This window comes from Moschus berezovskii, chromosome 9 (assembly GCF_049115385.1).
Source record: "Moschus berezovskii isolate FMDL1 chromosome 9, NW_MosBer_1.0, whole genome shotgun sequence".
Classification (NCBI taxonomy): Eukaryota; Metazoa; Chordata; class Mammalia; order Artiodactyla; family Moschidae; genus Moschus; species Moschus berezovskii.
The window spans coordinates 16,085,504-16,110,118 of NC_142468.1; the positions used below are offsets into that span (position 1 = coordinate 16,085,504).

The 24,615-nt window shown below is 41.3% G+C and overlaps 1 protein-coding gene across 10 annotated transcripts in view; it reads right to left on the minus strand.

Annotated features, from left to right (window-relative positions):
- Positions 1-823: 823 nt before the first annotated feature.
- The window catches only part of TTLL5 (tubulin tyrosine ligase like 5), a 318,082-nt gene continuing 294,290 nt past the window's right edge, over positions 824-24,615 (minus strand). For 5 of the 10 annotated variants that reach the window (XM_088839423.1, XM_088839427.1, XM_088839426.1 and 2 more), the window contains one exon: positions 12,986-14,732. In XM_088839423.1, coding sequence (XP_088695549.1) covers positions 14,605-14,732 — 128 coding nt within the window. In that variant the 3' untranslated portion in view covers positions 12,986-14,604. Of the gene's footprint in view, positions 1,664-12,983; positions 14,733-24,615 lie in introns of those variants that run through there. The other 5 variants (XM_088839430.1, XM_088839428.1, XM_055435681.2 and 2 more) reach the window with 5 other exon arrangements.

Sequence of the window (24,615 nt, forward strand, 5' to 3'; positions counted from 1 at the left end):
AACGAAGGAGGAGACCTGGAGTCCTGGTCTTACACTTGATCGGCATGTGGTGAACGCAATAAGCAATTAGCCTGAGGAGTCAGTTCTGATGGTTACCTAGGGCAATTCCAAACACTCTAGTTGTTCGAAAAGTTCTTTTACTGGACTCATACCTTCCTATGCTCTTATAAGAACTGTATGGTATGTCTCCCCAAACACCTTATTTCCCAGTTCTACATATCAGCAGGGGGCTATGGGGGAATTCTAATTTGTCTGCTAATCAATTCATAACCAAATTAGCAAAACAGTTAAGATGGTCCTCAAACTACTTAGAAGTCTCAGGAACATCTGAATGCATTCTCTCTTCTCTCCTGCAACTGACAGACTTCATCCCTCACGAAGGAGAAGGCTTCCATGTGCTCAAACCTGTTTTCATTCACCAAGAAGGCAACGGAACCCTTTCTGGGTGTCCTTTTTTTTTTAGGATTTCAGTGCTGAATCTCTACCACCTTGTTGTAGAAACCCCAGATGCTGGATTCTCCTCCAATAACTTCCTGCGGTAGCTAAGTCAATCTTTAGTGGGCTCTGCAGCCACCTTTTAACCTTTTCTCCAGTGGAAGCCAGAGAAAGGACCTGGCTAGGGTCCACCGAGGATGGATGAGGAAGCATGAAAGCAGAGGTTAAGCAGGAAGCAACCAGGGGCTGAGCTGTATCATTCTGATGAACTGTTTAGGTAAACACTGTGCAACTGGATACAAATTCACATGCCATGGAAGGACCCATCTGCTGTGGTCTGGTAATGGAGACATGTGCACGCACCAGCATTCCAGGTGCTGGACCTTCCTTTGGGGAAGAGCCTGGACCCACCATCTGCTGAAACCAAATGTAACAATAAAACATCTCTTTAGAGCTCACATTTCTTAACCAAAGTTTAAAAAACTGCCCAGCAATGAAATAAAATGAGAAGTTGATCCCATTTCAGTCTTGTTTGTGAATACTGATTGTTGGGAAATTAGTAAATGGAAAAAAAAATAAAAATAGACTTACTTTATTAATTTTAGAAATCAGTTAATTCCAAAGGGTGTGTTTACCGTGGCTCATGTGGTCAGCGGCACATCGACTTTGTCTTTAAGCCCCGGGAAACTTGTGATGTAAGCCCCGCCTTTCCCCAAACCCTCTGGAAAGGGAAGAACAGCTTTGGTAGATAACCTTGTTGGGATTCTAGGCTTGTAGGAGGTAAAGCTTAATACTGCAAAGTCTGGAAAAGAAGAGGAAGCAAAATGCAAATAGCCAAAGAGCCTCTTTTATATCATCTGTGTGGTAGCAGGAGAGGGGCAGAGAAGACCTAAGCAGGTGGGGGAAGGGGGTGGAAAGGGGGAAAAGATACACGTGTGCTCGGATGGGGTATATATCGCATCCGCTGAAGGTCCCCACTGCCAAGTTCCATCGAAACCCAGCTGATACGTTTCCCTGTCGTCTCAGGACAAGCCAGGACTGGCTGATGGGTAACAGTCTACTGCCACTTCTGCTGGAAGGCATTGGGGACTGAAGCAGCAAAAAAATACTCTGGACCCCTTGCAGCGCTGGTGAGTGCTTTACTGGAGTCAGGCACCCAGGGGTAGTGGAGCAGTGAGCAGGTTCCTCCTCCACGGGTCTGTGCTTCATCTTTTAGTGTGAGTGGGATCTGGAAGAGAGGAAGTCGACCACTGAGTATCGGACAGGAGCACGTGGGCTTGTACGAATCTGTGGCAATGTTTGGATAAGTCAGCGTTACTGAAGAATAAAGTAGCTGTGGCCCAGATAAATGAAGGTCACTTGGAAGTAGAAAACAATTCAGTTAATAATTTTTTAAGTTTATTTTTTAATCGGAGGATAACTGCTTTACAAGGTTGTACTGGTCTCTGCCCCACACCACCGTGAACCGGCCATTAGTAGACGTGCGTCCCCTCGTTCTTGAACCTCCCTTCCACCCTCCTAGGTTGTCACCGAGCGCTGGGTTGAGCTCTTTTTAACTACTTTTGTTGGAAACTGTTCTAAAACACTCTCATTTTGCTGCTGCTGCCTTTTTGTGTAGTCCTCTTAGTTTCTCCTGGTCCCCCACAAGAACACTTACCCCTTTTGCTTCTTCAATAAAAGATGCTAAATACAAGTTACCCTTTTCTCGAACCTCAGAGTCAGCATTGTTAGCATTCGATATTGAACTGCGTGGAAAAACTATTCGATGTATGCTCCAATTTGTCTAAATCTTCCTTCCATGTGCGGTTATCAGGTAACACTTGGCCTTGTAGCCCCTGCTCTAGCCCCCAAGTATATCCCTACACTCCTCCATCCAGATTAGGAAAAGGAACATTACCACTGCCTCAAATCCCCTGTGCTGCTGCTGCTAAGTCGCTTCAGTTGTGTCCGACTCTGTGCGACCCCATAGATGGCAGCCCACCAGGCTCCTCTGTCCCTGGGATTCTCCAGGTAAGAACACTGGAGTGGGGTGCCATTCCCTTCTCCAGTGCAAGCATGCATGCATGCTAAGTTGCTTCAGTCGTGTCTGACTCTGTGCGACCCCATGGACAGCAGCCCACCAGGCTCCTCTGTCCATGGGATTCTCCAGGCAAGAGTACTGGAGGGGGTTGCCATTTCCTTCTCCTGTGAGACTCTCTTAATTCTTTCCCATCCCCACTATCCTGAATTTTGGATTTATCTTTCCCTTGTTTGCTTTTTAAAAAACACAGGTTTAGTTACTATATATACTCATATCTAAACATTATATTTCAGCTTTATGTAGGTTTGAATTTTACAATGCTATTTTGTTATGTGACTATTCTTACATGTGATCTCAGCACACAACTGGAAGAATTTCTTTAGATAGATACTTAGGAGTGGAATTGTTGGGTCATAAATACTTGCATCTTCAACCCTCTAAAAATAATGCCAGATTATTTTTGAAAGCAGTTGTACCAGTTCACACCCGCTCTGACAGGGTAAGAGCTTTGCCCAACCCCTGACCTTCTCTGCATGTGGAAAAGTGGTATTGCCTGAGTATAAAATTTTTGTGAATCAACTAAGATACGATGGTATCCTACTGTGGCATCTGCCTGATTAGGAATGAAGTTGAGCATTTTTTCAAGTTTATCTAGTATTACACATACATATTTTTTCTTCTACAAAATTCCTGGACATGCCTTTTGTTTATTTCCCAATTGAGTTATTGCTTTTTAATGTTTTTAAATAGCTCTATTGGGATATAATTCCAAGCCATTCAACTTATCCATTTAAGGTGTAAATTCAGTGGCTTTTAGTATATATTCAGAGTGCATCCGTCACCACAATCAAGTCTAGAACATTTTCACTGAAAGGAAATGAAAACCCACATCTCTTACCCATCACCCCCATACACCTCCCCCCTACCCCTAGGAAACCATTAATCTACTTTCTATCTCTGTAGATTTGCCTATTCTGTTGTGTTGTTTAGTCTCTAAGTTCTGTCTCACTCTTTGCAGCCCCTTGGATTGCGGCACTCCAGGCTCTTTTGTCTATTATTATCTGTCTAATATTGCCTATTCTGTGTGCTCAGTCGCTTCAGTCGTGTCTGACTCTTTAGGACTCCATGGACTGTAGTCTGCCAGGCTCCTCTGTCCATGGGATTCTCCAGGCAAGAGTACTGGAGTGGGTTGCCATGCCCCGCTCCAGGGGGTCTTCCCAGCCCAGGAGTTGAACCTGCATCTTCGGCAGCTCCTGCCTTGCAGGCAGATTCTTTACCACTGAGCCATCAGGGAAGCTTATTCTGGACACTGCATATTAAGCTGAATCATACAGTATGTAGTCCTTTGTGTCTGGCTTCTTTCACTTACCATAATGTTTTCAGGGGTCGTTCACATTGCAGAATGTATCAGTATTCTATTCCTTAAATGGCTGAGTAATACTCTCGTGTATATATACTATATTTACTCACTCATTAGTCGGTGGATGTTTGGGCTGTTTCCACCTCTTGGATATTTTTAATAATGCTGCTATAAACACTCAAGTGCAAGTTTTTGTTTGGACACATGTCTTCATCTGGGTTACATACCTAAGAGTAGAATTGCTGGATTATAATGGTAATTCTGTGTTTAATGGCTTGAGGACTTGCCAAACTGGTTTCCAAAGTAGGTACACCATTTTGGATTTCCACAAGCAGAGTATGAAGCTTCTAATTTCTTCACATCCTCATCACCACTTGTTATTGTCTTCTTTTGAAAATCGCCATCCTGGTGGGTATGAAATGATATTCTGTTGTGGTTCTGATTTTCATTTACCTAGAAACTAATGCTGTTGAGAATGTTTTCATATGCTGCTGCTGCTGCTAAGTTGCTTCAGTTGTGTCCGACTCTGTGCGACCCCATAGACAGCAGCCCACAAGGCTCCCCCGTCCCTGGGATTCTCCAGGCAAGAACACTGGAGTGGGTTGCCATTTCCTTCTCCAACGCATGAAAGTGAAAAGTGAAAGTGCAGTCACTCAGTTGTGTTGGACTCTTTGCGATCCCATGGACTGTAACCTACCAGGCTCCTCCGTCCATGGGATTTTCCAGGCAAGAGTACTGGAGTGGGTTGCCATTGCTAATTGGCATGTATATCTTCTGTGGAGAAATGTCTTGTTCAGATCCTTTGCCCATTTAAAAAACTGAGTTGTCTTTTCAATTAATGAGTTGTAAGACTTCTCTGCATGTTCTAGATACAAGTCCCTTATTACATGCATAATTTGCAAACATTCTCTCCCATTCTGTGGTTTGTCATTTCATTTTGATAGTGTCCTCTGAAGCACAAAATGTAAAAATTTTGATGATGTCCAGTTTGTCTATTTCTTTTCTTTTTGTTGCTTATGCTTGTAATGTCATATCTGAGAAACTACCTACTGATTTTTAAAGTTCTTTGCTTAATACCTGGACACTAATTTTTTGAAGGTATGTTACAAACACTCTCACTGAGTTCGTGACTTGTTTCTTCAATCTCTTTAGAGTGTCTTTTTTTGTAGAGGTTGTTTCATGATTTATTAATTTATAAGTAAAGTCCTAGTCCGAGATAAAAATTAGGTTGCATTTTTAGATATACACTTAACAAGTGACCTTTCCAGAAAACGACTCTGTTTTAAATGTTAAGACTTCCAGAATATCCAGGGCAGTCACCATAAAAAACAGATGGTTTCTTTAAAAAACTTCTTAAAATTAAAAATTTCAAACATCCACACAAACTAGAAGAGTATCAGACATTTTCCTGTTCCCATCCTATAGCTTTGATCACCATCAGCATCCTACAGTTCTTGTTTCATTTCTCTCCCCAGGCACGCTTTTTCTTCTGGAATACTTCATAGAAAACCCAAAATAACACATCATTTTATCCATAAATACTTTAGCATGTATTTCATGTAGATAAGGACTCAAGGATAAAAGGAAAACAAATCAACACCCTCCCAACATAGTTATGGTATCTCAGAAGTTCTTAATTTGAACAAAGTCAAACTGATCAGTTTTCACCTTTCTAGTTTGCACTTTTGGGATCTGCTTTGAGAAAGCTTTTCCTTACATTATATATTGTCATATACTGTCTTATAAAATATGGACACTTCTGCTTCTGTATTTAAGTATTTTAACCCAAACTAAAATTGTGTCCAGTATGAAACACAGATCTCCTTTCATTTTTTCTTACACAATAACGAATCTTCCTAGCATTATTTATTGAAAAATCTACCCTTTCCTCCTTTAACTGCAGTATTTCTCTACCATACACTGTTTCCATGTGGAAGAAACACAGTTTACTATGCTAACACCACATTTTCTTAATTGCTTTACCTTGATAATAATTCTGGTTATGTGGTAAGACAAGTCACACATGGCCCCCTATTTCTCATTCCTATTCAGTAAGAGATAAGGGTTATACTTGGCCTTTTTCTCTTCCAGGTAAATTTCAGAATCAACTTAAGTTTTAAAAAAATGAACAACTAATATCCTCTTCTCCAGTCTACAGATCAATTTTGGAGTAAACTGATTTTTAATCTATGAACATGTATCTCTCCTCACTGTTTGTTTTTGTTTTCTAAGTAACTCTACACAGGGTTTTATAATTTTTTAAACACTAGGTTTTAACTATATTTGTTAGATTCTTCCCTAGGTATATTGTATGTTTTCATGATTATAACTTTGATACAAAGGGTGCGTGCTAAGTCAGTTCGGTCGTGTCTGACTCTTTGTGACCCCTTGGACTGTAGCCCGCCAGGCTGCTCTGTCCATGGGATTCTCCAGACAAGAATACGTGAGTGGATTGCCAAACCCTCCTCCAGGGGATCTTCCCAACCCAGGGATGGAAGCCGGCAGGCGGGTTCTTTACCACTAGCACCACCTGGGAAGCCCGATACAAAGGGTATCTTTTCTATAATCATATGCTCTTCTACCCGTTTGTTGCTGATAGACAGAAATGTAATTGATTTTGGAAAACGCTTATAAAGCTAATAATTTACTTGACCACTTGTTTTGGGTTTCCAATCAGACAGATGCATTATGTGAGAATAATGACAGATTTTCTTCAGTCCTGTCTTCATTTTTCTCCTTGTGCTACTTATTGACCAGGACTTTCAGTGCAACACTCAATAGAAGTGATGGGCTCCCTTGTTCTGCTCCACACCTTAAAGGAAATATTTTCAAGGTTTCCCAACTAATAGTATGATAGCTACTGTTGACTTTTTGTAGAGATATTCTATTATTAGGTTCTCTTCTGAGTTAAGTAGGAATTTTTTTTTATTTAAGTCATGAAAGTACTGAATTTATCAAATGCTCATTCTGTATCCATTGAGAGGAGCATACGATTTTTTTCCCTTTGATCTGTTACTGCAGAAAATTATGAGTCAATTTTTAAATATGACACAATCCTTGAAGCTCTGGGTGGACCTAACTTGATGATTTTTTTTTTCTTTTTAATTTATTTTTTTTTATTGGGGTTAATCTTTTTAATCATCTGTATGACATCTTTTGTTTTTAAATTTTAATTGGAGGCTAATTACTTTACAATGTTGTATTGGTTTTGCCATACATTGACATGAATCCGTCCCAGGTGTACATGTGTTGCCCATCTTGAACCCACCTCCTCCCCATACCCTCCTCTGGGTCATCCTCCCCATACCCTCCCTCTGGGTCATCCTGTGCACCAGCCCCGAGCATCCTGTATCATGAATCAAACCTGGACTGGCGATTCGTTTCACATATGATAATATACATGTTTCAATGCCATTCTCCCAAATCATCCCACCCTCGCCCTCTCCCACAGAGTCCAAAAGACTGTTCAGTACCTCTGTGTCTCTTTTGCTGTCTCGCATACAGGGTTAAGGTTACCATCTTTCTAAATTCCATATTTATGCGTTAGTATACTGTACTGGTGTTTTTCTTTCTGGCTTACTTCACTCTGTATAATAGGCTCCAGTTTCATCCACCTCATTAAAACTGATTCAAATGTATTCTTTTTAATGGCTGAGTAATACTCCATTGTGTATATGTACCAAAGCTTTCTTATCCATTCGTCTGCCGATGGACATCTAGGTTGCTTCCATGTCCTGACGATTGTAAACAGTGCTGCGATGAACACTGGGGTATAAGTGTCTCTCAATTCTGCTTTCCTCGGTGTGTATGCCCAGCAGTGGGATTGCTGGGTCGTATGGCAGTTCTATTTTCAGTTTTTTAAGGAATCTCCACACTGTTCTCCATAATGGCTGTACTAGTTTGCACTCCCACCAACAGTGTAAGAGGGTTCCCTTTTCTCCACACCCTTTCCAGCATTTATTGCTTGTAGACATTTGGATGGCAGCCATTCTGACTGGCGTGAAATGGTACCTCACTGTGGTTTTGACTTGCATTTCTCTGATTATGAGCGATGTTGAGCATCTTTTCATGTGTTTGTTAGCCATCTGAATGTCTTCTTCAGAGAAATGTCTGTTTAGTTCTTTGGCCCATTTTTTGATTGGGTCGTTTATTTTTCTGGAATTGAGCTGCAGGAGTTGCTTGTATATTTTTGAGATTAATTCTTTGTCAGTTGCTTCATTTGCTATTATTTTCTCCCATTCTGAAGGCTGTCTTTTCACCTTGCTTACAGTTTCCTTTGTTGTACAGAAGCTTTAATTTTAATTAGGTCCCATTTGTTTATTTTTGCTTTTATTTCCAATATTCTGGGAGGTGGGTCATGAAGGATCCTGCTGTGATTTATGTTGGAGAGTGACCTCCAACATGATTTTTTAATTTAACATTGTTGGGCTCAGTTCGCTAATGTTGTAGCCAGATTTTCTTGCATTTAGATACACAATTAAGAAATTATAATTTTAGAACTTTTGGGGTAGACTGTCTTTGTTCAGTTCAGTTCAGTTCAGTCGCTCAGTCATGTCCAACTCTTTGCGACCCCATGAATCACAGCACGCCAGGCCTCCCTGTCCATCACCAACTCCCGGAGTTCGTCTTGTTATTAAGACGATAATAAGATTTAGGGTGTTCCCCCTTTTCCTTGACTCTGGAACAGTTTATAGAAGATTCGTACATGTGGTTCTTAGATGTCCAGTAAAACTATAGAAGTCTAGGGTTGAGCTTGTGAGAAGACTTGTTCTTGACTCAATTTCCTAATAAGTAAAAGAATATTTGGGCTTTATATTTCTTCTTAGTACATTTTCGTAAGCTAAATACTAAAATTGTATCCATCCCTGGTAGCTCAGCTGGTAAAGAATCTGCCTGCAATGTGGGAGACCTGGGTTCAATCCCTGGGTTGGGAAGATCCCCTGGAGAACGGCATGGCAACCCACTCCAGTATTCTTGCCTGGAGAATCTCCATGGACAGAGGAGCCTGGTGGGCTACAGTCCACGGGGTCACAAAGAGCTGGACACAACTGAGCGACTAAGCACACACACATCCATCTCAACAAAGTTTTAAAAATGTATCAAAACAAGGTTATTCACAGTATCTTGCTACCATCTGTTTTATCTCTGAAGGATGTATAATGTCTCCGCTTGTTCCTCACAACCCTATGTTTATTTTCTACTTTGTTAATTTCCTCTTTTATCTTTATTATCTTTGAATTTATGTTGTTTGTCTTTTTTTTAACTTAAGTCAGACACTTAGCACATTAACTTTCAGCCTCTCCCCTTTCCCTAGCATAAATTTGCCTTTAATATTCCTCAGGTTTTGATAAACAGTGTTTTCTAACTATGATTTTTTTTGATGAACTAACTCTTTCTTAATTTCTAAACACATGAGACCCTTCTACTTATCCTTCTGTTATTGGATTGTGATCAAGGAAGATGGTCTGTGAAATGTGATTTAAAGCCTACTACATAGTTCCTACGGATACTAATGTTTATTATGCACTTACATAGCATGATGTTCTACACATAACTATTATGTCAAGTCTGCTAACTGAGTACTTCAAACTTCCTAAAATGTTTTCAAAATTTTTAGACTGCTTGATCTAGCAATTACTGAGTCACATTAAAACATTCCATAATGAAGATGGATGTGTTTGTTTCTCTTTGTGGTTCTGTTAAGTTTTGCCCAATATATATATCTATTTTTATAACTATTCATTTTATTTAATTTTAAAAATCAGTCAATATGCTAGTTAAAATAAGTCTATAAGGAAAGGTTAAATACTTTTCTGGTGAATCTTTAGAATTTTTGGCCAAAATGTAGTGATCCCTTTTATTTTTCAATATACTTTTTGCCTTAAAATCTATTTTGTCTGATGACTATAACTGCACCCTCTTCAGTTCAGTTCAGTTGCTCAGTCGTGTCCGACTCTTTGCGACCCCATGAACCACAGCACGCCAGGCCTCCCTGTCCATCACCAACTCCCGGAGTTCACTCAAACTCATGTCCATCGAGTCGGTGATGCCATCCAGCCACCTCATTCTCTGTCTTCCCCGTCTCCTCCTACCCCCAGTCGCTCCCAGCATCAGAGTCTTTTCCAGTGAGTTAACTCGTCGCATGAGGTGGCCAAAGTATTGGAGCTTCAGCTTTAGCATAAGTCCTTCCAATGAACACCCAGGATTGATCTCCTCTAGAATGGACTGGTTGGATCTCCTTGCAGTCCAAGGGACTCTCAAGAGTCTTCTCCAGCACCACAGTTCAAAAGCATCAATTCTTCGGCGATCAGCCTTCCTCACAGTCCAACTCTCACATCCATACATGACCACGGGAAAAACCATAGCCTTGACTAGACGGACCTTGGTTGGCAAGGTAATGTCCCTGCTCTTTAATATGCTATCTAGGCTGGTCATAACTTTCCTTCTAAGGAGCAAGCGTCTTTTAATTTCCTGGCTGCAATCAGCATCCGCAGTGATTTTGGAGCCCAAAAAAATAAAGTCTGACACGGTTTCCACTGTTTCCCCATCTATTTCCCATGAAGTGATGGGACCAGATGCCATGATCTTTGTTTTCTGAATGTTGAGCTTCAAGCCAACCTTTTCACTCTCCTCTTTCACTTTCATCAAGAGGCCTTTGAGTTCCTCTTCACTTTCTGCCATAAGGGTGGTGTCATCTGCATATCTGAGGTTATTGAGATTTCTCCCAGCAATCTTGATTCCAGCTTGTGCTTCTTCCAGCCCAGCGTTCCTCATAATGTACTCTGCATATAAATTAAATAAGCAGGGTGACAATATACAACCTTGACGTACTCCCTTTCCTATATGGAACCAGTCTGTTGTTCCATGTCCAGTTCTAACTGTTGCTTCCTGACCTGCATACAGGTTTCTCAAGAGGCAGGTCTCTTAGTATATCTTTTTTCAACTTTTCCTTTCATGCTTTTTTACATACTTATGGTTGAGATGTATCTCTAATTTTAAATAGCCTACAAGTGGCTGCTTAAAACCGAAGATGACAATGTATCCTCTTCTGGTTGACCAGTTCTCCCCACCTCCACTGCTACTATCTTGTCCCAGCTGATGCAGCAGCCACAGAGATGATATTAGATTCAAAGTCAGCTCCTGCACGCCTCTACCCCGAACGCTCTGATGGCTCACACTTCCCTCAGAAGCAAAGTACATGTCCTTTCCTTAGCTTGTGGGGTCTTCGTGATCTGACCCCTCATCATCTCTGAGGCCCACCTGTGCCCACTCTGCCTTGCTCCCTACTGGCCTGCTTGTCTTTCCCAAACACGGCAGCCACGATCGCTTCTGAGGCAGGCACTCGCGCTGTTCCCTCTGCTTGGAATTCTCTTCCCTCATCACCACCAGTTCAGGCCCTCATCCCCTCCAGGGATTCACTCAAACGCCACCCTTCCGACTACTGTTTAGAACAGTGCTTCTCCTCATTCCCTGTTTCCTCTCACGGCTTCACTTTTTCTCTGGAACACTCACCACTATCTACTGTACTGTTTGTGTTACTTATTTGGTTTCCTGTCTCTCTCCCGTCAGGGATTTTTGGTTGTTCCGTTCACTGCTCCGAGCTGGCCACGTAGTGTGGTTTAGTGCTAAGTTGTGACCGACCCCTTGGCGACCCCACGAGCTGCAGTCAGCCAGGCTCCTTTGTCCATGGAACTTTCACACAGTAGATGCTCAGTAAATATTTGTCCAATGAATCACTCTCTGACTTTCACTGGAACATTTAGTTCATTCACATTTCCGTAATTATTAATGTTTTTATTTATTTCTACCATCTTAAATTGTGCTTTCTATTAGTTCCACCTTTTCTGTGTTTTCTTATGGATTTATCATTTTTCTCATCTCATTTCCTCTCTACTATTTTGGAAGTTTCATATTTTTAATCTTTTAGTAATTACTCTACTCACTTCTGCATTTGTATAAAGTATGTGTGGCTGAAGTTAATCAATATCTTCACCTTTCCATTGGACCATGTCAGGTTAAATGCCTCTGACTCTGATCATACCTCTTCTCTTGATTTATATGATATTGATGTTGGATATTTTCGTTCCCTTCCTCTCCCTTTTAACCTCACAAGAACATCATTATTACTTCACTGGTTATTATGTTTACATTCGCCCGTATTTTTACACAGTCTGTGCTTATAATTCCTCCTTGCATCTCAGACCTTTTTCTGCTATCATCTCTCTCTATTTGAAATACATTCTTTAGGTTCTTTCCTTTTGTGGAGGTTTTCTAGGGGCAAATTCTTCAGGGCTTTGTATGTTAAAAAGTGTCTTTTTTTTCATCCTCATCTATGAAATGCTTTAAACATGCTTTAGATTTGGTAATTCTTTCTTGTCATCAATGGTAAGGTTTCCACTATCTCTGTTGAGAAGTCTGCTGGCACCCTTTGGTAAAGCTTCTTTTCTCTCTAGATGCTTTTACCATCTTTCCTTTGTCTCTGGTATTCTAAAGTTTAAGTATGGTGTGTCTAGGTGTGGATTTCTTGTGATTCACTGCAATTTGTGTATCTTTCATCAGCTTTGGAAGGTTTTTAGCCATTAACTCTTCAAATATTGCCCCGTCCCATTTTTCTTTCCAGAACTCCAATTAGTTAGTTATCTTAATATTAGGGCTTCTCATTTGGTTTTCCACCATTTTACTATTTTCTTTCTGTACTACATTTCAGACAGATAGTTTCTTTAAATACAACTTCAGCTCATTGAATCTCTCTTCAGCTGGATCTAATCTGTACTGAAGCTCATCTGTTGATTTTTAAACTTTAATTACTATATTTTTTTCAATTCTGAAAGTGCTACTTTGTTCTTTTTCAAATCTGTTTGGTCATAATTTTAATCCCTTGGTTTTACTCATAGTTTCATTCCCTCCTTTAATTTCTCTAAACATATGAGCAAGTATTTTTGTTTTTAGCTATTTTTTAAAAATTATTTATTTTTAATTGAAGGATAATTATAATATTGTGGTGGTTTCTGTCATACATCAACATGGATCAGTCATAGGTATGTATATGTCCCCTTCCTCTTGAGCCTCCCTCCCACCCCCCACCCTATCCCACCCCTCTGGGCTGTCACAGATCCGCGGTTTGAGTTCCCTGAGTCATACAGCAGATTCCCACTGGCTGTTTCACATTTGTTAGTGTATATGTTTTCACGCTGCTCTCTCCATTCCTCCCACCCCCTGCCTGCCTGTGTCCATAAGTCTGTTCTCTACGTCTGGGTCTCTGTTGCTGCCCTGCAAACAGGTTCATCAGGACCAGCTTTCTAGATTTCATAAACACACATAATGTACAATGTTTGCCTTTGAGAAAATATTTTTTAAATTGTATGTCTAGTTATTTCAATATCTTAGTTTTTACAGGTCTGATAGTGTTAGCTGTTATTTTTGCTTTTACTTATGGTGCCATGTTTCCTGCTTTGCTAAACTGTGATACCATGGTTCTTAAAATGTTACCTGTGGGAATTATTTGAGATTTGAGTTGAAGGACGATTTCTCCAGGAAAAAGAAAAAAAAAAAAGTATTTAATTCTACTGGGTGCCTGGGGCCACCACTAGCTTAGGATTATTTAAACAAAATTATCAGTTTGAAGTTTTTTGAAGCACCTAGGGAATAGGGTTGTAAATGAACTGGGGAGAGTCCCCTACTCCATCTCACTCACCATCAAGGTTTAAGACGGGCAATTTCTTTCAGTGCCTGAGCAGTGGGGGTCAGGTGGGTGGGTCGTTTATTTCTGGTTAAACTTTCCAAGGAGGATACAGCCCTGTGGGGTCCCATCTTTATGTAAAAGGTCTCCGGTTAGACTCTCACCTTGGGATTGGCCTGTTGTCCCTTACATCTGCCATAATTCTGGTTGAGAGCTGCTTCCATCCCTTCTCCTGCCTGGTGACCCGGTGCTGGATAATTGGGGCAGGAAGGGTATAGAATGATAATATTACTGCATTTTCCCCCTCCCTGCCTCTGTGGCCATGATCACAGCCCAGTTCTTTTTTGTAGGACTTAAAAAAAGGCCATTGAAGTTATCCCATCTTTTCTGCTTTGATGTCCTAGTGTGGAAATGCTTTCTTGTTTTTTGGTCAAATGTCTATGGATCATACACCATTTATTTATACACTTGGCTTTTATCAAATAAAGTTACATCTTATTAGGTTGGTTCTAAAGTCAAGAAGCAACACAGGCATAAAATCAAAGTTACTTTTGAGAATCGTAAAGCACCTGTAAACTACATTATACTGGCTTGGCAACTATCAGAGTCCAACAAACCCAATTTTTCTTCCAGTCTAGCACCATATTAAAGTAACTGCCTTCTGTTACTTTAATACAGTGAATAAAAATATTTTTAAACATGGGGGCAACATTTGTGAAGGTGAAACACACCATTCGAGGTACCTGGGAGTAGAAAAGGCACAGCAGATCCACACTGCATGCTCACTTTAAGGCACACGTTCCCCGAGCAGAATGGTTGACAGACTTCCCTAAATTGCCCCAAACAGTTTCTTGAACCTTTTTTGGGGGGTGGGTAGGGGGAGAGGACTGTGTCTTGCATGTGTCCCTCACTTCCCCTGCGACGCTCTTTTAAGGGCAGAGACTATGTCTTACAAATCTTTATGTGACCTGAGCTCCTAGTATTTTGGTGTGCAAGTATTTACAGGGGCTGCATGGTTAAATACTCTGTTGACTGCTGTGGAAATGATCAGTAGCACAGTTCCCAGTGGGAAGTAAACAGCTTCCAACTAACAATACAGGCTGCACTTCTTCAAGCGGCAAAAGGCCTAGAGTGATATGCAGCAATCATGCTCCAGACCAGTGCTCTACCACTCATCAGCTGTCTCAAGGAAAGGGGTGCAGATTTCCAGTGAGATCCTCTGATCATGGCTTTTCTCCCTGAGAAAAGACAGAACATCATCACGACTTCCATTCCAATAAAGACAGCCCGGACCTCAACCAACATGATAGAACTAGAGTGATCTTTCTTCCTCCAAGGTCTGACGTAAGTAAGAGAAAATCAATTTTTAAAATTACCTAAATGCAAGAAGTTTTTAAGGTTGTGCCTTAGATTTGTCCCTAAGGCCTTTCCAGCTGATCTGAGTTGCCCTGGTAGTACCTTGGCAGCATTCTGGTTTGCTAAGAAAGAGAGTGAATGAATCACTTTATTTTTATCCTGAGTGACACAGGAGAAAGGAGACAGCTGGGGAGTATGGGCCAGCCTGCTGGCCTCTCCCCTTACCTTCCTGGGCACAGCTCGAGTATGCAGGAATGAACAACACAGGCACAAGAGCAAAAGATCCATTTCAGGAAACCCTGCCTGGGTGACACGCAGGCACCGGGCACAGCTGCGAGGGGTTTGTTCAGAGCAAAGGCAGCCCCCGGGTGACGCTGAAATGCAGTCACATGGGAGAAGGGAGCTGACCGACCACAGCAGCACCATTGGACTCTCATGGCCTCCCAGTAGCGCTCCTGCGATTCTAAAAAATACAGGCACTTGGTGTTAACTCTCTGATGCCAAAACCAACATGGGCTCAAGAGACCATCCACGGGGGGAGATGTACTTCCTACTTGCAAATGAGCATTGAATAGTTTTAATTGCCATTTAAAGGAATTCTCCTGTAAAGAACTAAAGTCACATAGACAATAAGCCTAATTCTTCTCAGAAAATTGTACCCAATGAATCTCTGAAAGCATATTTCATTCTTCAGTTCAGTTGAGTTCAGTCGCTCAGTCGTGTCCGACCTGTAAAAACCATATTACCCTTATTCGGGTTCATTTTCTTATTACAATAAACCCTAAGATGAGCGTGATAAAGTTTCAGCATGGAACAGAAAGATACAAATCTGTGAGAATGACTTTCAGATGTCACTCAGTCAGAAGTGTTTCTTTTTTTTAACTACATTCAAGTGAAAGTGAAAGTCGCTCAGTCGTGTCAGATTCTTTGCAAACCCATGGACTATACAGTCCATGGCATTCTCCAGGCCAGAATACTAGAGTGGGTAGCCTTTCCCTTCTCCAGGGGATCTTCCCAACCCAGGAATCGAATCCAGGGATAGAACCCAGGTTTGCTGCATTGCAGGCGGATTCTTTACCAGCTCAGGTAGTGAGTATGCTAAGGGCAGACTATTTAACATACTTGCATAGAGGTTTTTTTTTTTGGCATGCTCATGCTGCTTGCTCTTAGGCTTTAGTTGTGTTCTGATTCTTTGCGACTCTATCAACCGGAGCCCACCAGGCTCCTCTTGTCCATGGGATTTCCCAGGCAAGAATACTGGAGTGGATTGCCATTTCCTTTTTCAGGGGATCTTCCTGACCCAGGGATTGAACCAGGGTCTCCCGCATTCAAGGCAGATTCTTTACTGTCTGAGCCACCAGGGAAGCCCTTTTTTGGCATGAGCATTTAATAATTTCCTTTTTTTTTTGAAAATTTAAAAATTGCAAGGCTGATCTAAATAAAACTGCTTCAGTTCAGTTCAGTTCAGTCGCTCAGTCGTGTCCAACTCTTTGCAACCCCATGAATCACAGCACGCCAGGCCTCCCTGTCCATCAGCAACTCCTGGAGTTCACTCAAACTCATGTCCATCGAGTTGGTGATGCCATCCATCCATCTCATTCTCTGTCGTCCCCGTCTCCTCCCGCCCCCAATCCCTCCCAGCATCAGAGTCTTTTCCAGTGAATCAACTCGTCGCAAGAGGTGGCCAAAGTATTGGAGTTTCAGTTTTAGCATCAGTCCTTCCAATGAACACCCAGGATTGATCTCCTCTAGAATGGACTGGTTGGATCTCCTTATGTTCAAGCAGGTTTTAGAAAAGGCAGAGGCACCAGAGATCAAATTGCCAACATCCGCTGGATCATGGAGAAATAAAACTGCTTGGGATCTATTAATAATTCTACGATCTATCTACGACTATCTAGCTGTGAAGCATAATTCACTTAAGTATATCTGAGATACATATATATTTATATATGTTTACATATTTTTATACGTTTATATATAATATCTATATGTAAAATGTTTATATATAATATACCTGTAAATAAATCTGGATTTATAAAATAGACCACTAAATCATTAAAAGGGAAATGATTTGTTTCACAGAAAGTTTTTACCTTCTTGAAAAGAATTGATTTCTTATGCAGATTTAATGATGGCCATTCTGACTGGTGTGAGGTGGTACCTCATTGTAGTTTTGATTTGCATAAGAGAGTAATTAATTGCATAAGAAATTAATTAATTAAGAAGACTTTTTAATGATGGTCATTCTGACTGGTGTGAGGTGGTATTACCTCATTGTAGTTTCGAAAGCCTATTAATAATAAAAGTTGGAGAGGGTACGGGGAAAAGGGAACCCTCTTACACTGCTTGTAGGGATGTAAACTGGTGCAGCCACTATGGAGAACAGTATGGAGGTACGTTAAAAAACTAGAGTTGCCACAAAAAGTGAAAGTTGCTCAGTCGTGTCCAATTCTTTGCAACCCCATGGACTGTAGCCCACCAGGCTCCTCTGTCCAAGGAATTCTCCAGGCAAGAATACTGGAGTGGGTAGCCATTCCGTTTTCCAGGGGATCATCCCAACCTAGGGATCAAACCTAGATCTCCTGCATTGGAGGCAGATTCTTTACCAGCTGAGCCACCAGGGAAGCCCAGGAATACTAGAGTGGGTAGCCTATCCTTTCTCCAGCAGATCTCCATGACCCAGGAATTGAACCAGGGTCTCCTGCACTGCAGATGGATTCTTTACCAGCTGAGCTACCAGAAAAGTGCCCCCAAACTGCCGTATGATCCAGCAATCCCACTCCTGGGCATATACCGAGACAAAAGTATAATTTGAAAAGATATATGCACTTCAATGTTCACAGCATCACTATTTACAACAGCCAAGACATGGAAATAACCTAAATGTCCACTGACAGATGAGTGTATAAAGAAGATATTGTATATACACACACAATGGAATATTAATCAGCCATACAAAACAGTGAAATAATGACACCTACAGCAACATGGATGGACCTAGAGATTATCATACTAAGTGAAGTCAGAAAAAGACAAATACCGTATGATTATAACTTGTATGTCGAATGTATAATATGACACAAATGAACTTATCTACAAAACAGAAACAGACTCACAGACATAAGGGAACAGACCTGTGGCTGACAAGGGGGAGAGGGAAGGGGAGAAGGATAGGACTGGGAGTTTGGAATTAGTAGATGCAAACTAGTATATATAGGATGGATAAACAAAAAGGTCCTACTGTATAGCACAGGGAACTGTATTCAGTATAGTATAATAAACCAAAATGGAAAAGAATATGAAAAAGTATACATGTGGGTAAGTGAATCACTGCTGTACAGCAGAAATTAATACAACACTGTAAATCACTACACTTCAATAAAATTAAAGAAAAAATACAGTAACAATAAAAAGTGAAAAAAGGATTTAATTTCTTTATGGAGAGTTCTAGAAATGAAGAGTGATAGAGTAACACAATGCTATGAACTTTAATCTGATTTCTTCTATTTACTAACCTTCTAATCTTTGGAATTTAATAATGATTATTGTTTTCTGACTATAGGATAAACTCACGATCACTGTAATAAGTCTCAGGTTTTTATATAGCTTTGAGTTCAAAAGCACTGATGTATAGAGGGATCGTTCCTATTCTAGAACAATTATTTTAGCCTGATAAAACTTCAGTCTCCTTCCTCGTGCAGTAAATGCAGCATTTCTTCAAAAAGGCTACTGGATATCAAGGATCAGGAGAACAGCAGATGTTCAATTACCTGACGAAAGTAAATGAAGAGACCCTAAACCAGCGGCTTTCAAGCTTTTTAAAAATTGCAACGCAGAGTATAAAAACTACATCTCATGCGAACACACCCATAAGGAGCTTTATGACTTAAAAGTCTCACAGAACAATTCTTACTTTTACCATAGATGGAACTGGGTGTTTTTTCTTTCTACTCCATTCTGTTCCATTGTTGGGGGGAGGGAGGAAGAACTGACCATTACAACCAGTGGTATGCTAGTAAATGTTTAACAACTGGGCTCTTTGCGGTAAAATAAGCAAACAAAAGCCCCGACTTCGTGTTGCTGGCTGTTTTCCACCACAGCTGAGTTCAAGTAAGCAACGTGAAGTCACTGAAGGGCAGGACTAAGAAGAGGCAGGCACCGCGGGCTCTTGTGAGTCTGGCTGTGACCCACTAAAGTGATTTGATGACCCATTCGTAGGTCATGACCCACAGTTTAAAAACCACTGCTCTAGAGTCTAGACAATCAAATTCCTTAGCAGTTCACAGGAAGCTGAGAGAGGCCAGCAAATACTGTTCCCAGGAGGTACTGAATGACAGCACAGGCTCTGGGACGACAAGCCGCCTGGGGCACCAGAGGGGAACACCCTCCCACCCTGGGCATCTCTGAACCAGCCTTCAGCTTCCCCAAGACTGATCACGTGGAGAAAGTAAGTGGTACCAGCAGTACCTCAGAAAATCACCATCTCTCTGAGTTTCCTTTTATTTATTGTTATATAGAAATTGTGTACTTCAGTGGATTGTTGTAGGATAATTCACATGAAGACATTCTGAAAATTGTAAAGGGATCTACAGGACAGTATTCATATGAAAATGACCACATTTAACAAAATCTTATTCACAGGGAATTAAATATCACCTGCCTTAGCATCTGAGTTCATCGATCATGCCCACCTTCCTGACCTCTCCTACGTGGTTCTCTGAGATTAGGAAATATCCAGGTGCCTCCTCTCGAGGCTGGTTCCTTGGACTCCTCCACTGGCTCCTTTTCTCCTTAGCATGTTGTTGCTCCTTTCCCTCAGGAGAATTTGTCCACTGACAGGTAGCTCTAAGGACCACTGCTAAATTCTACATCCAGTTTTGAGAAGGCTTTTCTGAATTTAATGTTCAGCCATCATCTGAATTTGACTTCTAAAATACTATCCAGGAAGCACAGACTCTCCCAAATAGAATCAATCCAAACAAGGTCACACCAAGACACACTGTAATTAAAATGGCAAAAATTAAGGATAGAGAATATTAAAAGCAGCAAGGGAAAGGCAACAAGTTACATACAGAGGAACTCCATAACACTATCAGCTGACTTTTCAGCAGAAACTTTCAAGTGATGAAACGGAAAAACCTACAACCAAGAGTACCTGGTGAGACGTTCATTTAGATATGATGGAGAGATCAAAAGTTTTACAGATAAGCACCGCCACAAAGTTTAGTACCGCCAAACCAGCTTCACAAGAAATATTGAAGGGACTTCTCTAGTGAAAAAGAAAAGGTTATATCTAGGAACATGAAAATTATGAAAGGAAAAATCTCATTGGTAAAGGCAAATATACAGGAAAAGCAGTAAATCAGCTGTGTATAAAGCTAGTGCTGTGCTTGCTTAGTCCCTCAGTCATGTCCGACTTTGTGACCCCAGGGACTGTAGCCCACCAGGCTCCTCTGTCTGTGGGGATTCTCCAGGCAAGAATACTGGAGTGGGTTTCCACGCCCTCCTCCAGTGGATTTTCCCGACCCAGGGATCGAACCCAGGTCTCCCACATTACAGGTGGATTCTTCACCATCTGAGCCACTTAGGGAAGCCCATAAAGCTAGTAGGAAGGTTAAAAGACAAAAGTAGTAAAATCGTCTGTAGCCACAATAAGTTGTTAAGGGATACACAAAGCAAAAAGAATGATGTGATGTGTTGTTCAGTTGCTAAGTCGTCATGTCCAACTATTGCGACCCCGTGGACTGCAGCACACCAAGCTCCCCTGTCCTTCACTATCTCCCGGAGTTTGCTCATATTCATGTCTATTGAGTCATGCATGGTGCTAACCATCTCATTCTCTGCCGCCCCCTTCTCCTTTTGCTGCCTCCAATCTTTCCCAGCATAAAACTGGTAAATGTGAGGGTGGGGGAGTCAAAACATGTACTGTGTGGGGAATAAAGCAAATAACTATGTAATATCTTTGTATGGTGACATAACTAGACTTATCATGGTGATCATTTTGAAATGTAAAGAAACACCAAAATCACTATTTTGTGTAACAGGAACTAACATAGTGTTGTAGGTCAGATATACTTCAAAAACACACACATAGAAAGAGAGATCAGATTTGTGGTTATCAGATGCCGGGGGCGGAGGGAAGGGGAATTAGATGAGGGTGGTCAAAAGGTATAAACTTCCAGTTATAAGACAGGAACTAGGGATGGAACACACAACATGATAAACACAATTAACACTGCTGGATGTTGCATTTAAAAGAGAGTAAATCCTACGAGTTCTCATCACAAGAAAAAAAATTTTCTCTATTTCTTTCATTTCTATACGAGGTGATGTAAAATCATTATCAGTTCAGTTCAGTCGCTCAGTCATGTCCGACTCTTTGAGACCCCATGGACTGCAGCACGCCAGGCTTCCCTGTCCATCACCAACTCCCAGAGCTTGCTCAAATTCATGTCCACTGAGTCGGTGATGCCATCCAACTATCTCATCCTCTGTCATCCCCTTCTCCTTCTGCCTTCAATCTTTCCCAGCATCAGCGTCTTTTCCAAAAAGTCAGTTCGTTGCATGAGGTGGCCAAAGTATTGGAATTTCATAAGATCATTATGCCATGTACCTTAAGTCCAGTGCTGTATGTTAACTATATCTCAATAAAACTGGGAGAAAAAATCTAAATATAAAATTCATAAAAATAAAATATGAATAGTATTATCTGTCCCACTCATCCATAATTCTGGGTGCTCTCATTCTTTCAATGGCACTTATATTATTTCAGTTATCAAGGTTCAATTTAAAACGGCTTACACTGGGCTTCCCTGATATCTCAGTTGGTAAAGAATCTGCCTGCAATGTAGGAGACCCCAGTTTGATTCCTGGGTCAGGAAGATCCCCTGGAGAAGGGATAGGCTACCCACTCCAGTATTCTGGGGCTTCCTTTGTAACTCAGCTGGTAAAGAATCCACCTGTAATGTGGGAGACTTGGGTTTGATCCCTGGGTTGGGAAGAACCCCTGGAGAAGGGAAAGGCTACCCACTCCAACATTCTGGCCTGGAGACTGTATAGTCCATGGGGTTGCAAAGAGTTGAACATGACTGAGTTTGAAGGCTTTTATATAATAACTTAAATTTCATTTCTTCAAGGTCTTTTTTTCCCCCTTTGGGGGCACATCATTGGCCTGTGGGATCTTAGTTCTCCAACCAGGGATTGAACCTGAGTCCATGGCAGTGAAAGCATGGAGTCCTAACCACTGAACCACCAGAGAATTCCCCAAGGTCTTTCTCTTTAAAACACTGCTTTTATTTGTGCTTTTAAAAAGCAGTCTGTGCACAGGTTTAAAAAAAAAACAAAACCCACCACCAAACAGTACAAAAGGGGATAGAGTTAAAAGTGTCTCTTCTGCCCTAGACTCTGTTATTGCTGTGTGTGTCTATCTCCTTCTCAGATGAGTCTACGCCACAACAAACAAATGAGGGGCTTCCCTGGTGGCTCAAATGGTAAAGAATCCGCCTGCAATGCGGGAGACCTGGGTTCATTCCCTGGGTTGGGAAGGTCCCCTGGAGAAGGGAACAGTTACCCACTCCAGTATTCTGGCCTGGAGAATTCCATGGACAGAGGAGCCTGGCGGGCTATAGTCCATGGGGTCGCAAAGAGTTGGACATGACTGAGAGACTTTCACTTTCATACAAACAAATACATGATAAACATATATTCCTTCTCCCCTTTTTACACAAAGGGGAGCATAACCTACAGTAGAATTTAAAAAAGTTTTTCACTTAACAATACATTTCTGAAATTTTTCCATACCATCATAAACATCTACTTTAGGAGAACTCTTTAGGTAACCCATAGAGATAGTATTCAAATTCCAAGATACTATTTCAGCGTGGGTCATCTTGTGAGATCTTTCCACCGTCTCACTCTCTGGTTCCACAGCTTTTTGTAAGGAAAACTGAAATGGACCCTAGAACCAGTCTGTCATCTTGTTATCGTGCAACTAGGAGATAACAGGAAACAGCCTCTTCCTCTCTTAAAACAAAGGGCCACCCACAGGGGAGTTCCAGCAAAGTAGGAGCCAAATTATCGGCACTTAATATTTGGAGAGGTTATTACAAGTGATAGCTCTTAGAGTCCTCTGGAAGGTAAAGGGAGAGTTTAGCCTCACATTAGCATCATTTTAGAGACCAAAAAGAGGGCTGCAGGTGAAGAAAGGTTAGACCTTGGGTGGGAATAATGACAGTTTTGCCACTTAGATGCTGATGGTTAGACAAACATGAGACAATCAAGCTGACAATGCTACTAATTTTAGAGGCTAAAGCTACTGGAATCTCAGCGTGCTTTCTGAGGAATCAGATGCCAGCTCACTATCGCCACAAAGCAGATATCCCTCGCATCCTTTGAACTAAAGCTTGAGTTTTAACTATCATCCATCCTTCTCTTGTAAAGATCTTCCTATTTGTTCTCGAAAGGCTCCTGAATATGTCTGTTACTTTATATTTATCTTCCAAACTAATCCGTACCTCCCACTAGTCATTTTTATCGCTTTGCACTGAATTTTCTAAACTGTATCCTCTCTCTGGGCTTTATGGTTCACTGCATGCGCATTTCTAAGCCACTATCTTATATCCCTCTTTTTGTCTATTAACAATAAAAGAGTGATTACAGCAGTTCCTCGACCTTTTATAACCTATGCTCTGCCAGCCAAGAAGATTTTACTTTCTGCAGTTTGTTTTACGAAAGCCATAAATTTCCTATCACTCTCCATACGTAAAATTATATTACAGCTTGACATGCTTTTTTAAACTTATGGTCGCTACCCTTCTCTTTCCCCATCGCTATGCACTGCTGGTTGAGGAGCACCGTATTAGACTTAGGGCTCCACTGTACCATTTCTCTTCAATCAAGTCCATAAAGTGCTCTTTCTCACTCCCAGAAAAACTTGTCCTAAATGTCAAAAATTTCTATCTGCCAGATGAGAACTCTCTTAGCTTCACAGAATGGTAGCATGGCCTACAGCCTGCATCAGTAAGGGAGTGTTCATGTATTTGGTGAAGTTGAATCTACCATGCAAAACCCGCTAATTTGTCCATCTCCTGACTTTTTATTTTTCCTTTACTAAAGACACAAAACTGGTGTGGTAGACAGTCTTTACAGCGGCCTCACGTGATGCCTGCCTGCTGGTACTCATGCCCTTACGTAATTTCTTTTCCAGAGTACAGACCAGACTTACTGACCCATTTCTTACAAAGAGAATTCAGCAAAAGTTGTGGGATGTCACTTCCAAGGTTCAGTTATAAAAAGACAGTGGCTTCTGCCTTGGGTACTTTCTTATTGTCTCCCATATTGCTTGGTCAGGGGAGGCCAGTTGCCATGTATTAGTCTGCTCAGGCTGTACCACAGAATGGTCGGCTTAAACAACAGAAATTTGTTTTTGCACAGTTCAGGAGGCTAGCAGTTTAAGATCAAAGTGTGGTCTGGTTCTTTCTAAGGCCTCTCCCCTAGACTTGCACATAGCCATCTTCTTCCTGGGTCCTCAAAGGCTCTTTCCTCTGAGTGCATCCCCGATGATTCTCTCCGTGTCCAAATTCCCTCTTATAAAGACACCAGTCGGATAGGATTAGGGCCCAACCCAAGAGTCTCCTTTTAACTTAACAACCCCTGTGGAGGCCCTACCTCCAAATACAGTCACATTCTGAGGTTCTGGGGGGTTAAAATTTCACATACAAACCTGTAATGGGGTCACATGTCAGTTCATGCAGAGGTCCTTTG